This window comes from Jaculus jaculus, chromosome X, assembly GCF_020740685.1.
Source record: "Jaculus jaculus isolate mJacJac1 chromosome X, mJacJac1.mat.Y.cur, whole genome shotgun sequence".
Classification (NCBI taxonomy): Eukaryota; Metazoa; Chordata; class Mammalia; order Rodentia; family Dipodidae; genus Jaculus; species Jaculus jaculus.
In genome coordinates, this window is record NC_059125.1 from 55,395,430 (window position 1) to 55,413,956 (window position 18,527).

The window sequence follows — 18,527 nt, forward strand, 5'->3', positions numbered from 1 at the left end:
TGTGCTACAGGTTGCAGAGCTGGAAAGGCAAGCCTACCCAAACCCTTTGGAGCCCAGATGATTGATTCCATCATGAGCCTCAGATACTTGACATGGGGCTTCAGGATTTGGTATTTGCCTTGCTGGGTGTCAGTCTTGCTTCATTCTAATCTTTTCTTACTTTGTGTCCCCTTTCTTCCCTTTTGGAATAGAAATGTTTACTGTGTGCCATTGTATGTTAGAAGTATGTAACTTGTTTTTTGATGTCATAATGTCTCATGGTTAACAGATTGCCTCAGTCCTAGAAGGGTTACTTTTGAAACTGGACTGAATGCATTTTGTATTAGGAGATGGCCATGATCCTATAGTGAGAATAGATTGAACATGATATGTTTGGTCGTCAAGGTCCCAGGAGTAGATTTGTGATGGTTAATATTTATTGTCCACTTGTTAGAAAATAGAATCACCTAGGCAATAAACCTTTGGGTATGTCTTTGAGGGAGTTTTTTGGGTTAAGATGACCTACCTTAATTGTATGTGGTACCATCCCATGGGCTGAGGTCCTGTACTGAATAAAAAGGAGAAAGTGAGCTGATTACCTACATTCATGTTTTTCTGCTTTCTGACTGGTTGCATTATGACCAGCCTCCTCAAGAGTCTACTACCTTTATTTCCCATTCATGATGGATTCAATCTGTGAGCCAAAAGTAACCACTCCTTAAGTTGCTTTTGTCAGGTATTTTGTCATGGCAACATAGTGACTAATACAGTAGCACTTAACTTGTTGTTCTATCCCCGTGTTTCCTAAACTCTGAAAATAATATGAACAACTTGCTTGATTTTAGCTCTTTAACAACTTTTCAAACAATGCTATGAGTTTCCCATTTCTATGATGTTATGCTGTCTTACTATAGTACCAATAATGAGACAAAAGTCTTTACTTAGTAATATATACTGCATTATAGTGGTATGGTCCTGATCTTACCATTTTATAGTTAGTTTTTTGTTCTTGAGACTAGCATGTAGTCTGTGAAGTAATACTTTGGCATGATGTGAATATCCATTTGTCTGGAATCAGTTGTTTCACTAGGAATTTTCAACTTGTGATTTTCTAGTTATTATTAGCTGACATTCTTTTATTTAAAAAATGAGCTGTCAGACGAGTGTGGTGGTACATGCCTTTAATCCCAGCACTTGGGAGGCAGAGGTAGGAGGATCACCATGAGTTCAAGGCCACCCTGAGACTCCATAGTGAATTCCAGGTCAATCTGGGCTAAAGTGAGACCCTACCTCAAAAAATTCAATAAATAAATAAATAAATAAGCTGTCTATCATCTGAGAATAAATGTTTTCCCTGAAATGTACTTCCTACTGAAAAGGTGAGATAAGTGATTTTTTTGATTCAATGTTTTTAATGTACACTGTAAAAGTTACATATGAAGATGATCTTCAGGAACTAATGTCTTGGTTGGTTGACAAAATAGCATACATTAATAGAAGGTGGTATGTGCTATGTATCAAGTGGCCTGGACAGATTATAAGTTTTGAGAAAGAAAAGATCTGGAGGCTGGGCATGATGCCACATTCTTTTAATCCCAGCACTCGGGAGGCAGAGGTAGGAGGATCACTGTGAGTTCGAGGCCATCCTGTGACTACATAATGAATTCCAGGGCAGCCTGGACTATAGTGAAACCCTACCTAAAAAAAAAAAAAAAAATTGGGACCAAAGGTCCTAAAAGTTTTGCATAGGAGATTGTTTATAATCTACTTTTTAAAGGAGAGCCATGTTTTGAATAGATACCCAAAAAAAGGGCAACATACACTAGGTAGTGAAGATGGTGAGGATAAAGATGTAAGGAAAGATGATAAGCTATATATACTCTAGAGATGTAATAAGGAAGACATCTGTCTGGAGAAGCTAAAAATATGGGTGTTTGAATCTGTTCCCTGCTACTGTAACAGACTGAATAATTATAAACAATACAAGTTTAATTCACTCATGATTTTGGAGGCTGGGAAGTCCAAAAGCATGATGGTGGCATGTAATAAGGACCTTCATGTTGCATTGTCCCATAAGCAGAAGGTACCACATGATAAGGGTGAGATAAAAGCTGAAATATAGCTTTTATAACTAGCCTGCTCCCACAATAACATCTTTATTCATTCAGGAGAATAGTGCCACCATGACTTAATTACTTCTTAAAGTTTCCATCTCCTAATACCATTAAAATGGCAGCTAAATTTCCACATAAGTTTGGAGGGAACATTCAAACCATAACATTGGCTATAGAAATAAGGTTAGGGAAGTAGATAGGCCAGGAGCAAAAAATAAAATAAAATCTTTAATTTTGTTTTACTTTATTTATTTGAGAGAGAGAGAATGGGCATGCAAAAGGCCTTCAGCCATTGTAAACAAACTCCAGATGCATGTGCCACATTGTGCATCTGGCTTATGTGGGTCCTGGGGAATTGAACCTGGGTCCTTTGGCTTCACAGACAAGTGCCTTAACTACGAAGCCATTTCTCTAGACCCTTTAAATTTAAATTTTATTTTAAAAATGAACATCTTTAAATGCCAGTTCAAGGAGATCAACTTTTGTTCTTTAATCAGTGTGTGCCTTGGTCATTAAATGTAGTTTTGTAAAAAGAAGCAGGAAAACCAATAAAACCATTTTTGTGGATAGTTAAAGGTATATACTTGGCAAATAAATACATGTCTTAATGCACTTCATCCTGTTCCTCTTGTAGCCCGTGTGACTCCAACTCTACCCAAGCAGGACCGTCCTGTCCGTGAGGGGACCCGAGTTGCCTCCATCGAGACAGGTTTGGCTGCTGCAGCTGCAAAGCTAGCCCAGCAGGTAAGTGCTGACACACAGTGAATGACACTGCTACTGATCCCAGTTTGACTTAGAGCTTCAAAGTTCAGACCTTTAGGCTGATAGGGTCTCACTGTTAATACATTGGAGGGTGGGTAACTTTTGGTCTTTATCTTCGGCACTTTGCATTATCCTAGCTCTGTCCTGTATCTTTTACATTCCAACTCCATGACAGGCTACCTTGATAGGTTACATAGTTGACATGATTTAGGATGAAAGTAAAGGGTCAGAGAAAAATCCTTATTGAGGCCCCTTACATTTCTGAGTGCATGAGATGGAAAGGACTAGATCTGTCCTTTGCCCTTAGATTAATTGTGAGGAAGTTACTCACTGAGTACACTCACATTCTCAGTTATGTACCACTATTAGAATTTGGTCTATTAGAAAGAGGGTTTTATCCTCTTTAAGAAATAATACCTTGACCTACACCCACTGCTTCTCAAGAAAACATCACTCACAACTTTTCACCTTCACTAAATCAATTTTACCTCTTAACATTAGTTCACAAACACTTTAGTATATGTAGTGTCTGCAGAAACCTTAGGAGGTTGATTTTCTGGTATATTCTTAAACAACATCCCCTTAGCTCCTCCTCATGCCACATCCTATGTCGTAGAGCATTATTGAACATCTGCCGTATGTTAGGTACTTCCATGTACAGAATCTAATGTAATATGCCCAGTAGCCTTGCTCAATAGATATTTTCATCATTTTACAGGTGAAGAATATGAGGCTCACTTTAAATGACTAGTCCAGGATAAGACAGCCAGTAAATGGAGGAGGCAAGATTCAAATTCATATCCTCTAACTTCAAATTTCATGCTACTTAAGTAAAATGAAATAGTTAAATGTTTATATATATATATGTACACATATATATATTAGTAATAATATCCTATTTATTTAAATAAAATTTAATAAAAATCTGTTTTTCATATGGTGTACTATAGAGCTGTAAAGTTTCTTAAAAATGTCTTAGAGGCTATTATTGAGAGCCAGCAGAGATCAAGCAGGCCAGGTGGCCCTTTGACTAAACCTTTCCTCTGGCATATATGTTTCAGTGCCACATAAAATGTAACTTGAAAAATAAAGGGTTTCTTTTGCTTTGAACAAACAAAATGTGTGAAAACTACTCAGTGTTTTCTTAGGAGTAACTTCTATTTGGGCTGATGGGACTACTTTAAAGAATTCGGGAAGTTTTGTAGGCTGAGTTTCTGGTAGGGAACTCACAGGGAGGCATTTCAGGAGAAGAGTACTCCTTGCTACAACACATAAGGCCCCCTTGATTTAATCTGTAGCCACACTTCTTTCTGATCTGCCCTCAATTCACACCCTTTGTCCTCTTCATATCATACTACATTACTTATGGTTCACTCCATATACCATATTGTCTCATGCCATTATGGCTTTGAAAGAACCATTCCTTTGGCCCATTAAGAGGTGTCCCTTTGCTGTGGCCTTACTTAGCACTCTTTCGTACTATCTACCATCACTTAAAATGAATGACCTTCATTTGTGGGTCCATAGTATTCTGTCATTGTACTTATGATCATAAGTGTATATTTATGCCCCTCATTAAAAAGGGGATATTCTGAATTTAAATTGGTATCCTTACTTTAGTAACCACACATGATTAATCAGTGTTGGGATGAGTTAATGAATGAGAAGATGGAGGCTTCATGTTGGGAAATGATTAAAAATGGATTCTGGGGAATTGGGGAGATGGCTCAGCAGTTAAAGCTGCTTGCTTGCAAAGCCTGGTATCCTGGGTTCAATTCCCCAGCAGCCCATGTAAAGCTGGACAGGCATTCATTTGTAGTAGCAAGAGATCCTGGCACGCATACATGCACGCGCGCACACACACGTGTGTATGCAAATAAATTATTTATTTGTTTGTTTGCAAGAGGAGAGAGGGAGGGAGGGAAAGAGAGAGAAGTGGCATACCAGGGCCTGTTGCCATTGGAAATATACTCCAGATGCATGTGCTACCCTGTGTGTCTGGACTTACATGGGTACTGGAGATTTGAACCTTGTGTGAATTCAGGCCTACAGACTTTGCAAGCAAGCAACTTCAACTGCTGGGCCATCTCCCTAGCCCAAAAAAATATTTTTAAATGGATTGTGAAACAAGTCTAACTGGTTTTGAATCCTAGCTTTGCTGCTTGGACAAGTTCTAATTTCTCTTTGCCTTAAATTCCTCATAAACTTTGTTTTCTTAGTAAATAAAATATGGATGTGAGTGTGTATAGGGGGTGTGGCATATACAAACTCCTTAGCACTTGGTACAGAGTAAGAACTATACGTTCACTTTTTAATCATCATTATGGGTTGGCTAGGTATAAGGGACTAGATAGTGGAATACCATGAATATCAGGCCAGAGAGTTTGAACTTGGGTGGGAGCTGCTAGCAGCTTCTTAAACAGTGAATTTGGAAGTGAAAGTCGTCCCATCATCAGATAGTCTACTAATCATTTGTATGCAAAAATAGGAAAACTGAGACCTAAGGGATCTAGAGAGAAAGAGATAATTTATGGATTCAGACCTGAGAATAGAGTACAGAAGTCATTCCTAATATGAGCGAGAGAAAAGAGTTCAGATGTAGGTGTGGCTGAGAGAACGGATTCTGAAGCCACATGGCTGGGTCTGAATCCCAACTTGACCACTTATTGGACTTGAAATCTTGGGCAAATAACTTGGCCTTTTTTTTGCCATTGTTACTTTATCCTTAAAGGGGGCGTCTAATCCTTACTTCTCAGGTTTTTATAAATATTAAACAAGTAATTGTGGAATAACACCTGGCATGTATTACTTATACTATTACTCTTATCCTCAGAAATTGCTGTAGTAACCACAACCTGTCAGATATTCCAAAAGCAAGACTCGGCTTGTGTTGCCAAGAACAGTAATTGCAAGTCTGTGTGGCTTGAGTGGCATTTATGAAGGTGAATCCAGGGGCTGAGAAGATGGCTCAGTGGTTAAAGGTGCTTGCTTGCAAAGCCTGCCTGCCTGGGTTCAGTTCCCCAGCCACCCACATAAAGCCAGACCCAAAAAGTGGCACAAGCATCTCACTTTCCATTTTCAGTGTCAAAAGAACCTGGACCACACACACATTCAAATAAATAAGTAAATAAGTTTAAAAAAGAAAAAGGTATGTCCATCCACATACTCTCTGCACCATTTTTCCAGGTTTTTTGGGGCTCCAAATGCCTATTATCCAGGTACCTGTTACACAGTAGGTAGCAGATCCATAGAGCAATGGATAGATGAAATCCATGATACTAGGAAAAGTGGCACAACTCCATATTTATGCATTCCATCCACATTGAGGTATTTAGATACAATGGCGTACAAGATTGTCAAGTCCTATTAGAAGAAAAAGGCCAGCAAGAGGAATAAAAGCTATTAGAGGAAATAAAGATAGAATAATAATAATTAAATACTTGTTGAATTCCTACCATGTACTGTGTTTTTACATCATTATTTAAACTTTCTAACAACTGAAAAGCAAATATTGTTTTACCCATTTTGAAGATGAGGCAGCTGAGATTCAGAAAGCTTAGTAACTTTAACCAAAGTCATTCAATTCAGAGAGCAGAAGCCTGAATTTGAACTCAGGTTTATCCCATAATATTGCTATACCTGAGTTTTCTTATCTGTAACTGGAGGTTTCCCATCCCCTTAGGACTGTTATAAAAGATTAAATAAGGGCTGGAGGGATGGCTTAGTGGTTAAGGTGTTTGCCTGCAAAGCCAAAGGACCCAGATTCGATTCCTCAGGACCCACATTAGCCAGATGCACAAGGGGGCACATGCATCTGGAGTTCATTTGCAATGGCTAGAGGCCCTGGTGTGCCCATTCTCATCCTCTGTCTCTCTCTCCCTCACCCCTGCCCTCACCCTCTTTCCCTCTTTCTCTGTCAAATAAATAAAATACTTTTTTTTAAAAAAGTGACCATAGTCCCAAAGCCCAAGGCTTTAAAATCATTTACAGTTCTCATGCCACTATACTATTAAGTGGTAGGGATGAGTTAAGAATGGGCAGTGTTGGGCTGGGGAAATGGCTTAGTGGTTAAGGCGTTTGCCTGCAAAGCCTAGTGACCCTGGTTCGATCTCTCAGGACCCACATAAGCCAGAAGCACAAGGGGGCACATGCATCTAGAGTTCGTTTGCAGTGGCTAGAGGACCTGGCATGCCCATTCTCTCTATCTGCCTCTTTCTCTCTCTCTCTAATGAATACATAAAATATTTTTTAAAAAAGAATGGGCAATGCCAAGGAGGTCACCTGAGGTATTGTAAAGCCATTGTGTTTTGTATATATCCAAGCTACATTTGGAAAGAATGGGGAGGGAGTGGCAGGTTGCAGAACCATATTGACCACTGTCTCATTTCTTTTCTAGGATTTTTTTTTCTCGAGATAAGGTCTTGCTGTAGCCCAGGCTGACCCGGAATTCACTATGTAACATCAGGGTGACCTCAAACTCATGATGATCCTCCTACCTCTGCCTCCCACGTGCTGGGATTAAAGACACATGTCACCACACCCAACTTCTAGGAAATTTTTTAATTCTTCAATCCTTAATTTCTGCTCCCACTTGGCTTATATTTCAGGAACTGCAAAAGGCCCAAAAGAAGAAATCTATCAAGAAGAAGCCTTTGCTGAAGGAAGTAGAACAGCCTCGCCCTCAAGACTCCAATGTCAGTGTGACAATACCAGCACCAACACCTGCTGCTACAACCCAGCCCCTTACCTCCTCCTCCCCTCTGCCTCCTCCTGAGCCTAAACAAGAGGCTTTGTCTGGAAGTCTTGCTGACCATGAGTACACTGCTCGTCCCAATAACTTTGGCATGGCTCAGGCAAATCGCAGCACCACACCCATGGCCCCCGGTGTCTTCTTGACCCAGCGGCGCCCTTCAGTTGGCTCCCAAAGCAGTCAAGCAGGACAAGGTACATGAGGCATATTGGTGGTAAAGACATCTTAGGGCCACCTGCTCCAAATCCTAAGTGGTCTAGTAGATGAGAACACCAGGGAAGGACACAGAAGGCTAACTTAAGGTACTTGCACTTGAGCTCAAATGGCCATGGAGAGATAATTGACTTTAAACAGAAATAAGATCAAGTTTAGGTCTAGAAAGATTCTTCTGGTGGCCATACTGCAGGGTGGACTGGAAGTGGGAAATCTGTGAAGGAGGCACATCCTTAAGTCGGAATGAATGGGACAATAAACTGAATATGGATATGATCAACTAGGATCTGAGAGGTGATCTGATGAGGGAGAGAGAAAGGCAAGATAGAGAATTCGAGTCCTTTTTCCCACAGTGACAAAGCCCAGTCCCTAGAGTATGTAGTCCATGGGCACTGAGATTGTTGTGCTACTTAGCATTGACAAGAATTGGGTTTCTAATTGAAACAACACCCTGGGAATGACAGCCTCGGGGACTCCAGGCTATAATTACTAACCCTGGAGGGCTGGATGACATGGAAGCACATTCATCTCCCTGAAGAATTTTGGAATGAAATGATTGAGACCAAAGAAAGAAAGCAGTGGGGACAAAAGTAAAGAAACTATAACCATGGTATCTGCAGGTAAAGTAGGAAAAGCCAACACATGTGGAATTGGATAGAGGTAGCATGGCTTCTTGCTCAATATGGCCTAAGGATGAAGAACCTTTGCAAAAAGTGAAACAAAGGAGGGGAGGTGTCCCCAGGACAGCTGGTACTAGTTTCTAATATAGCTTTTGTTATACCCTTTGCTTACTTTCACCCTCCCTCACAGGAAAGCGTCCTAAAAAGGGCCTGGCCACGGCAAAGCAGAGACTCGGCCGCATCCTGAAAATCCACAGAAATGGCAAGCTACTTCTGTGAGCCGAGTCCCCTTGTGTCCCTCCCTTCACCCCCTTTGCCTTCTTCGTTGTCAACTTTCGGGGCACTCCTGGATCCTATCTGCCCCGGACAAGGTGCTGAGGCGCATTGTCCTGCTTTCTTGGAACTGACCAAAGGCATGGACTCCCCCCCAACACACCCCAACTCCCTTTCCTACTTCTGTGAGCATCTTGCCTTCCTTCTACCCGTGAGTGGCAGGTAAATAGGAGAGGGTTTTAGCTGACTAGAACCTCTTTTCTATTCCTCCCACTTGTTTCCCTTCTACCTGCCGTGTCTTTTACTCTTGTTTACTCCTCCCCTATATGAAAGGCAGGATGAGGAGAGGCATGAAGAGAGTGGACCCCTCAATTTCCTTGGCCATGAAGTGGGGAATGGCAGTGCTTAATATTTTCTCCAACTCCAACCCTGTCTCTCAAGCCTGTCCACCTTCACCCACTTTTCCCACCCCTTCCAAGAGTGGCTGTTGTTCTTTGGAGAAGGCTATGGCCTCTTTCCTCTCTTGCCTTTTGGGGGAGAAGGAGGGAATGAGGAGGGCCCTGAATCCCCTTACTATTTCACTGTGGGCCACCTCCATAGGTGGGATAGAAAAGCTGACCTTTCTGTCTTTGGGAAGAAAGGCAATTACTGTCACTTTCCAAGGTGTGTAGAGGACAGGTGCCTAAGCCTTTGGCTATGGCTCTTGCCCATCAGAAGAAGCTACTTTTGGCTGGCTACACATGAAGCCCCTGTGCCATGGTGATCTCCATCCAAGGATTTGCCTAGATGTTAAGGTCCTACAGAACATAATCCTTATGGTTTGGATGGGTTCCAGCAGGTGAAAAACTGAGTGCACCTAGTACTCAAGCAGACTGCTGTGGCTCTATAGCTTGTTTCCTCCACCTGTACCACAGAGCACAGGCTAGGCCTTTTGGAGAAGATACAGTGGGACAGTCTATCCCTGTGTCCTTCATCAGAACCTCCATATTTCTTTTCCACCTAAGGCCTTAGTGTAAGGACGACCTTAGGACTCACTCAAACCTTCACCCCTTGGCCTTTGCACTTCCGGACCACAGGTCACCATTAAACAGAATGCAGATAGGCCACTCAATTCCAAATTTATAAGAGATGCCCATCTGTTAGGTAGCAGACCTTCTGATCCTACTTTCTCTTTCCTTTGTGATTGTCTACTTTGTCTAAACAGTGTCCCTACCTCCCTCTTGTCTTGCCTCATTGGCAGTCTCCACTTGATTGAGAATGCCCACAAACACATTTTGGCATTGCCCAAGTGGAGTGTATCCTTTTTCACTACCTTTTCATTCCAACCTCACCCCAGCTTGCCCAGTCCTTCTGGGAAATTTAACAGCTACCATGCAGGCCACAGGGAATTTTTGAGGCACCCTTTACCCTCATTTTTTCTGTAGCTTGTCCTTTTCTCCATAGATCCACCTTGATTGTCCTTTGGAATCAAAGGATTATTTAGCTCATTTGCTTTTCTACCTTGGGGACCCCAGAAGCCAAGCAGCCCTCCATCTAGTCACACCAAAGGCAAAAGGCCTGGCTACCTCCTCCCTAGCAAGTGAGGTCCCTCTTGCCCCTTCCCTCTTTTCTACCCAGCATTGCTTATCTTGGGGATACCAAGGCAGCAAGGGGTAGTGAGAGTATAGGGCAGGAGAAGCCTCTTGTCCCTGTGTGGGCAGCTGCCTCTGACTAAAGGCTGACTGCTATCACCAAAACAGGTCCCCAACAGCCCTTTTGCCCATTAACACCCCCTCTTGATCTCACAAAGGCAGCTAATTGCTAGCAACATCCCCCCCCTCTCAATTCCAGGCCTCTTTTCCCCTCTGTTTGTTAGTAGTTTCTGTGGAGCTGAAACCCAGGCTCTGGGTTCATTTAGTTTAGTTGGGTTCTTAGAGTATCCTGTTTGTTGTTTTGTGTTGTTTCCAATGAAAAGCAAGTTTACCCTCAGAGTTATGCTTTTCCAAAGAGGCTAGTGTGGGTTTTTGTTGTTGTTGTTGTTGTTCTTTAATGTTTCAGGTTCTAAGTGAACTGAGCTGGGGAGGGGTTGGGAGTAACCAAGGTTTAGAACATGATGAGATAGTTACCTCTGATCTGCAATTCCAAGCAGAGAGTGGGGTGGGGGTGGGGGATGGGATAGGGTGCAGAAAGAGAGGATTTCTAGTCACCTTTAATATATTTTTACAAAGCAAACAATTTAAAAACAAACCCACCGCTTCTGTACATTGTCTAAATATATTTTTAGAAGTGGGTAGTATTGTGAATTTCTGATGCAGGGCCTTTTTATAAATAAGTTGGAGTGGTATCATCCAGGTTTCTCTATTGTTTTTCCCTTGTTTTTTTCTTATGTTGTGTTACTAATGTAATTTATATTTTTTTTAGATCCTTCCTTTCCTATAGAGATAAAAGTGATTTATCTTGGCAATTGTTTTGCTTGACATTCTTGGTGGTGGTGAGGGTGGTGGTGAGGGTGGTGAGGCATGGGGTCCAAGAAATGATACCCTCTCTGTCATTTAGTAAGTTGTCAGGGAGCATTTCCATATTGCCCAGCCTAATACCCGATGTGGGAATTGGACCAGATCCTCACTGTCAAGTGGGATACAATTCACACACTTTAACGATTAGAAGTATAGCGAGAAAATAAAGGGTACAATTCAAAGAAGCCTGAGATATGCAATGGGAAAGCTTTTGATAACTTCCATGGGCTATTTATTGGTTACATCTGTTTTTCTTTTGTAGTACTAGAGATTTCTCTCCCCTTTCTCTCATTGACATCTCCAAGTACTTGTGGTACAATCTGTATTTATTACTAGGGACTGGAGAGATTGTTCAGTGGTTAAGTCACATTCCTGGATTGATCACTATGCTTAAGGATAATACAGTGGAGGGGATGTAATTATGAAAGATAACATATTATTCTTGCTTCCTCATGCCAGGCACTACTCTTGGTGCTTTATATATATTGACTTGTTTCATCCTTCCAGTGATGAAAAGGGTGTGATAACTTTCCAACATCACAAATTGGAGTGAATTTTGTGACCAGCCTGGTTCTAGAATCTGTATTCTTATGACAGTTCTGCTACACACTTACTGACAATATTTCTATGAATAACCTGTAAAAGAAGGAGATTGAACACAATTAAGATTTCTTCCTCCTGGAGATACTGCATTTGTGGGTCTGGGGTGAGGCTGCCTGAGTTTGGCACCTACTACCTAAATGACTGCCTGTAGTTTTCATAAACTGACTAACAGTGTCACAGTAGAGCTTGGATAGAGAAAGTTCGTTTCTGGTGCACAGGGAATTGTGTATCTCCTGGTAGAAAGGCAACAGGATAGTAGAAAGATTTCAGAACCGTAACAGGAATTGCTGCCAACTCCTGGTCTTTGTGAAAAGATAAAGCAATGTCACCAGCTTCAAGTCCAAGAATTGAGTCTTGATCACCTTACTCTTAAGTACAGACAAGATATACCATCATATTAGAGGCGTCTGTCTTAAATTTAGAAGGACACGGTATCCCTAGTTTCAGTCTTCTCTCCTTCTAGAACAGAATGGAATATAAAGGACATGGCTAAGAGCTCTTCTCAATTACTAATGAGGTAATTTGATAGTGTCTTACACCATTTTGTATTTCTATAACACAATTTCTGAAACAAGATAATTTATGAAGAAAAGTTTATTTGGGCTTAAGGTTTGCAGGGCCGAAAAATTATTAGATTAGTTAACCATCTGGCCAGGATGCATGCTGCTTCACCTGATGATGATAATGCAAAAGAGAACTGACAAGAGCATTATGAGAGGGTGAGGGAGGCTTGCTTTCTAACCTGCCCACTAGAGAACTAGTCTGCCCTCAAGTGAACTAACTCAGCCCTTCATGAATGACATAAAGTTCATGAGAGAAGGTGCCCTCATGGTCTTGGCACTTCCCAAAGGCATTAGCCCTCACCACCACTACATTGGCAACCAATCTTCCATGTGAATTTTTGTCAGGGAAATAACTATATCTAGACAATGGAAGGGAGATAGCTTCTGAGGTTCTACATTTGCTAAATTGAATTATCTCAAGTATGTACCCTCTTAGAAGCTGGGTTTTCCCTAAAGTTTCTGGGTGTCATTGATTCCCAAACTGAATTCTCTAGTTCTACCTTTAACTTCTTGGGATTACTGATCTCCATCTGTGTTTAAGTGTACTTCTACCTCACCTACACAGGCTCCTCCATCAGAGAGCACTGTTTATACCAAGCTGACTGAAATGGCACTTGCCATTTCCAGTAACTTGAGTGGAGAGCACCATCTAGGACAGTACTACACTTGAGCATGTTATATTGGACAGAGCATCCATTCTAGTGAAGTAGATAGTTCAGGAAAGCTTCCTGTCAGGCGATTCCTGGGCTAAAGAAGAACAATGGAAAGAATATTACAAGCCAAGACTATGAATAAGAACAGGTGAGGAGAAATATGGGTTTGTTTAAATGCATGGGGAGAGGGATAAGCAGAATTTCTGAGATAAAATGGGTACTTTGAGAAAGCGTATGATCTTTTTTTTTTTTTTTTTTTTTTTTTTTGAGGTAGGGTCTCATTCTAACCCAGGCTGACCTTGAATTCACTATGTGGTCTCAGTCTGGCCTCAAACTTACAGCGACCCTCCTACCTCAGCCTCCTGAATGCTGGAATAAAAGGCATGTGCCACCATGCCCAACCATAATTTATTATTGTTAGGCACGAAATTTTAAAATTTCAGATAATGGCAGGTAGACATTATCAAAAGACCTAACTATTCCATGAACAATAGCCATTAAAAAGTTTTAAATAGGGGCTGTAGAGATTGCTCAATGGTTAAGGCACTTGTCTGCAAAGTCTGAGGACCCTGGTTCAATTCCCCAGTGATCATGTAAAGCCAAATGTACAAAGTGGCACACATGTCTGGAGTTTGCAACAGCTAGAAGCCCTGGTGTGCTGTGTGTGTGTGTGTGTGTGTGTATGTGTGTGTGTGTGTGTCCTTGCAAGTAAATAAATTAAGATAAAATTTTAAGCAGTTAGGTGTGGTGGCACATACCTTTAATCCCAGCACTTGGGAGGCAGAAGTAGGATCACCATGAGTTCAACACCAGATACTGTAGTGCCAGGTCAGCCTGGGCTAGAGTGAGACCATAAAAAAGTTTTAAGCAGAACATGATGCATCTTGCTTTTAAAAAGGATCCCGTGGGAGGCCAAGATAGGAGAATTGCTGTCAGTTTGAGGTCATCCCAGGACTACAGAGTGGGTTCAAGGATAGTACTAGAGTGAGTCCCTACCTTGAAAAAATAAAAAAATAAAATAGGATCCTTTTTGGGGTAGATGAGGCGGAACAGTGATAGAAACCGGGAGTGTTTGGGAGGCTACTACCTAATTTTCTAATGCCCCATTGAATGTCATTTCACACAGGAAGCCTTCACCAGACTGTGTAGTCAACTTTGACCTTTTCCTGGACTTAAAAATCCTAGACGATTTCCTGGAGGAGGCAGAACCATGGAATCAGTCATGCACACAACTGTAGGTGGATTCTTCTACCCTGTTCTCAGTTTTTAATTTTAATTATATATATTTGAGAGGAGGGGGGCAGCTAGGGAGAGAGAATGGGTGTGCCAAGGCTTCTAGCCACTGCAAATAAACTCCAGAAGCATGCACCCCCTTGTGTATCTGGCATTCCATGGGTACTAGGGAAATGAACCTGGGTCCATTGGCTTTGCAGAAAAGCACCTTAACCACTGAGCCATCTCTCCAGCCCTGTTCTCAGTTTAATTCAAAATAGTTCCTAGGGTCTCAGTCTAGCTGAGGCTGATCTGAAATTCACTGTGGAGTCTCAGTGTGGCCTCAAACTCACAGTGATCCTCCTACCTCTGCCTTCCAAGTGCCATGCCCAGCTTTCAGTTTTTTATCATCAGTAAAACAAAGAAATAATCACTGCCTTGTAGTATTATTGGATTATAATGTCCTTAAAGAATAGTATGTCTGGCCAGTCGTGGTGGCACATGCCTTTAATCCCAGTACTCAGGAGGCAAAGGTAAGAGGATCTCCATGAGTTCAAGGCCAACCTGAGACTACCAAATGAATTCTAGGTCAGCCTGGGCTAGAATGAGATCCTACCTAGAAAAACAAACAAAAAAAGCCAGGCTTGGTGGCGCATGCCTTTAATCCCAGCACTTGGGAGGCAAAGGTAGGAGGACCACTGTGAGTTTGAGGCCACCCTGAGAGTACATAGTGAATTCCAGGTCAGCCTGGATTAGAGTGAAACCTTACCTTGAAAAACCAAAAAATAAAAATAAAAAAAAATTAAACAATATGTGTGTGCACTCAGTTGATCAACAAGTACCAGTTAATTTTTCCCACTAAAATGTGCCCAACAATGCTTTATAATATCATTTTAATAAGTACAAAAAGTAAGTCTTTTAAAGAATTGAGATCATTTCAGACTGGGGCAAGAAAATGGGTAGACTTCATAAAGAAGGTAGCATTGAAAGCATACAGAGAGACAACTAAGTCAGTAGGGGTTCCTGAACCTGAAACTGTAGAGAAGAGAAAACCAAATCTGACACAGAGTTGTTAGAAGATGTCAGAGCATGCCAGTTCAATGCCAGTGGTTTTGTTCCACAGTGGTTTATCAAATCCTTCTGCATTAAACTTTGTGCATGCAATTGGAGGGCTTGATCTTCAAGGAGCATGCAAATCCAAGTACAGCAAACTGAGATAAACAGTACGTTACAAATAGGTACGGAGTGCTATAAGAACATGCAGGAGATCTAACCCAGTCTAAGGAGCTCCCAAGTTGAGTTTTAAAAGTCATTAACTGAGTAAGGGAAGGCAGAAAATGGGTTGGAATAGAACATTCCAAGCAGAAGAGGCATCACAAGCAAAAGTAGAGACATGGGCTGGAGAGATGGCTTAGTGGTTAAGTGCTTGCCTGTGAAGCCTAAGGACCCTGGTTCAAGGCTCAATTCCCCAGGTCCCACATTAGCCAGATGCACAAGGGGGCGCACGCATCTGGAATTCATTTGCAGTGGCTGGAGGACCTGGCATGCCCATTCTCTCTCTGTGTATCTCTCTCTGCCTGTTGCTCCCAAATAAATAAATAAATAAAAATATTTTTAAAAAAGATTACATAGTGAATTCCAGGTCAGCTTGGACTAGGGTGAGACCCAACCTCAAAAAACAAAACAAACACAAAAATACACACACACACACACACACACACACACACACACACACACAAGTAGAGACATAAAACAGCCTTGTATGTGGGTAGAACCACTAGCCCTTAAGTTAAGCTGGAGTATAGGCTTGTTAGGTGACAAGTATTAGGAAATAAAGCTAAGCGGCAAATAAGAACTAGATCATAGATTTCTGTTACCTTTCTGAAATGACAAATACTTCAGAAAAATAAAAAGAATCAATGCTGATTTGGATGTGTAGTTTCAGACCATGGTGGTTTGGTATTATCACATTGGGCCTGTGATGTAGGAATATATTGTCGTGGAGGCTCATAACATAAGAAACCAGTAGAGAACATGTTCTCTTAGCAGCAAGGAACAAGAGGTAAAGGTGCCTTGTCCCAATTTACCTTTCAAGTGCATGCCCCCTGTGACCTGAATTCTTTTCACTAGGCTCTACCTCCTATGGGTTCTATAATGAAACAAGAGTACCACCAAGCTATTAACAGATGGGTCTTTGGGAAACATTTAAGATCCAAACCATAACAGTTTTAGTTGTGTCAAAAGGGCATTACCATGGGATATTTTTTATAATCATGGAAGTTAATAAAAAAAATTTTGAAAAAAAAAGTTTCTCTCGTGAGAAGAAAGGGTGGAAGTAGCATAGGGTGCACCTGTACTCTCTGCCTCTCTCCCCCCTATTAAATAGATAAAATATTTACCAAAAAAAACACAATAAAAAAGAAGAAATAGGAGTAGTTCCAAGGGAAATGAGTCAACACAGAATGGTTAGAGGCAAGCTTTTGGGCCCCCATGAGATGAGGAACCCCTTAAAGAGCTATACCTTCAGAGCTAAGGACTAGAGATCTACTGGTATAGGGACCCAATGCAGCTGTTTATTTTTGCCTACGCTTTAGTTAGGCAAAATTTTCATTCTCTGCGACCTTTACATAGGTTTGTGGTTTAAATCTAAGTCACATACTTGTCCCTAGAATCTATAATTTGTGAAATTAGTGAAAAAAGTGTCTCTGCGGGGCATTTGGCAAAAGTAAGATACCAACACTCTAGGTATGAACATGCTTGCTATCCAGTCTGAACAGGATTTTCATCAACAAACCCCCAGTTGAGTACAAATGAAATACTCCACAATAAACAAGAATCAGCAAACATCAGGATTAAACTTCCTGTGAATTCACTGGGTTTGGAGGCCACAACTCTAATCCCAGAATTTGGAAGGCAGAAGCAGGAGGATTGCCACAAATTCAAGGTCAGCCTGGGCTTGATAGCCAAAAAAGAAAATAAACTTTCATGAACTTCAAGTAGCAGGAAAAGCTAAGAGAAATAACAAATATGTAAAAAGTATTAAGGATATAAAAGGTTTTCAAAACAAACAAACAAAAAAATAATACACTATCAAAAAAGAAAAAGGAGGCTGGGTGTGGTGGCACATGCCTTTAATCCCAGCACTCGGGAGGCAGAGGTAGGAGGATCGCCATGAGTTCAAGGCCACCCTGAGACTACATAGTGAATTCCAGGTCAGCCTGGACCAGAGTGAGACCCTACCTCGAAAAACCCAAAAAAAGAAAAAGAAAAAGGAGCTGGAGAGATAGCTTGGCGGTTATGACACTTGCCTGCAAAGCCAAAGGACCCTGGTTCAATTCCCCAGGATCCACATACGCCAGATGCACAAGGCTGGTACATGTATCTGGAGTTTGTTTGCAGGGGCTGGAGGCCTTGGGCACCCATCCCCCTTCTCTCTTTCTCAAATAAATAAATTTAAAAGAAAAGAAAGAGCCGGGCATGGTGGCGCACACATTTAATCCCAGTACTGGGAAAGCAGAGGTAGGAGGATTGCCGTGAGTTCGTGGCCACCCTGAGACTCCATAGTGAATTCTAGGTCAGCCTGGGCTAGAGTGAGACCCTACCTCGAAGAAAAAGAAAAAAAAAGAAAAAAGAAAAGAAAGAGGTGGGCTGCAAAGATGGCTCAGCAGTTAAGGCACTTGCCTGCAAAGCCTTACAACCTGGATTTGATTACCCAGGATTCACGTAAAGCCAGATGCTCAAAGTGATGCATGCACCCGGAGTTTGTTGGCAGTGGCTAGGTGCCCTGGTGTTCCCATTATCTCCCTGCCTCCCTTCTTGTCTCTCTCCATACAAATAAATAAAATATTGTTTTAAAAAGAAAAGAAACAGGATTTTGCTTTGGCAGCACATATACTAAAACTGTAATGATACAGAGAAGATTAGCATAGCCTCTGCACAAGAATGGCATGCAAATTCATGAAGCAGTTCATATTAAAAAAAGAAAAAGAACAAATAGTTTGGGGGAAGCAAACAAAACAGACTAACACTAATGAAAACAGTACAGTTGGCTTTCCATGTTGACATATCCTTATACTCAGATTCTACTGTGTGTGAATTTTTCCTGAACACATACTGGTTGTTTTTCCCCTAGGACAACAATATAACAACTGTTACATTATATTATGTATTATAACTAACCTAGATTTAAAATTTACCAAAGGATGTACATAAAAATATGCAAATACTATGCCATTGGATATAAGAACTTGAATATGCACTGATTTTAATGTGTTATCCTGGAACTAGCTA

General features: G+C 41.3%; 1 protein-coding gene and 1 non-coding gene across 7 annotated transcripts in view; both read left to right on the forward strand.

Moving 5' to 3' along the window:
* Positions 1-11,150, forward strand: part of Phf8 (PHD finger protein 8) — a 130,492-nt gene extending 119,342 nt beyond the window's left edge. For all 6 annotated transcript variants that reach the window (XM_045140236.1, XM_045140241.1, XM_045140237.1 and 3 more), the window contains 3 exons: positions 2,728-2,837; positions 7,463-7,799; positions 8,629-11,150. In XM_045140236.1, coding sequence (XP_044996171.1) covers positions 2,728-2,837; positions 7,463-7,799; positions 8,629-8,717 — 536 coding nt within the window. In that variant the 3' untranslated portion in view covers positions 8,718-11,150. The remainder of the gene's footprint in view (positions 1-2,727; positions 2,838-7,462; positions 7,800-8,628) is intronic.
* Positions 11,151-18,111: 6,961 nt separating this feature from the next.
* Positions 18,112-18,214, forward strand: LOC123456862. The gene has a single exon (XR_006634736.1). It is a non-coding gene; the product is annotated as a U6 spliceosomal RNA (small nuclear RNA).
* The last annotated feature ends 313 nt before the right edge of the window (positions 18,215-18,527 follow it).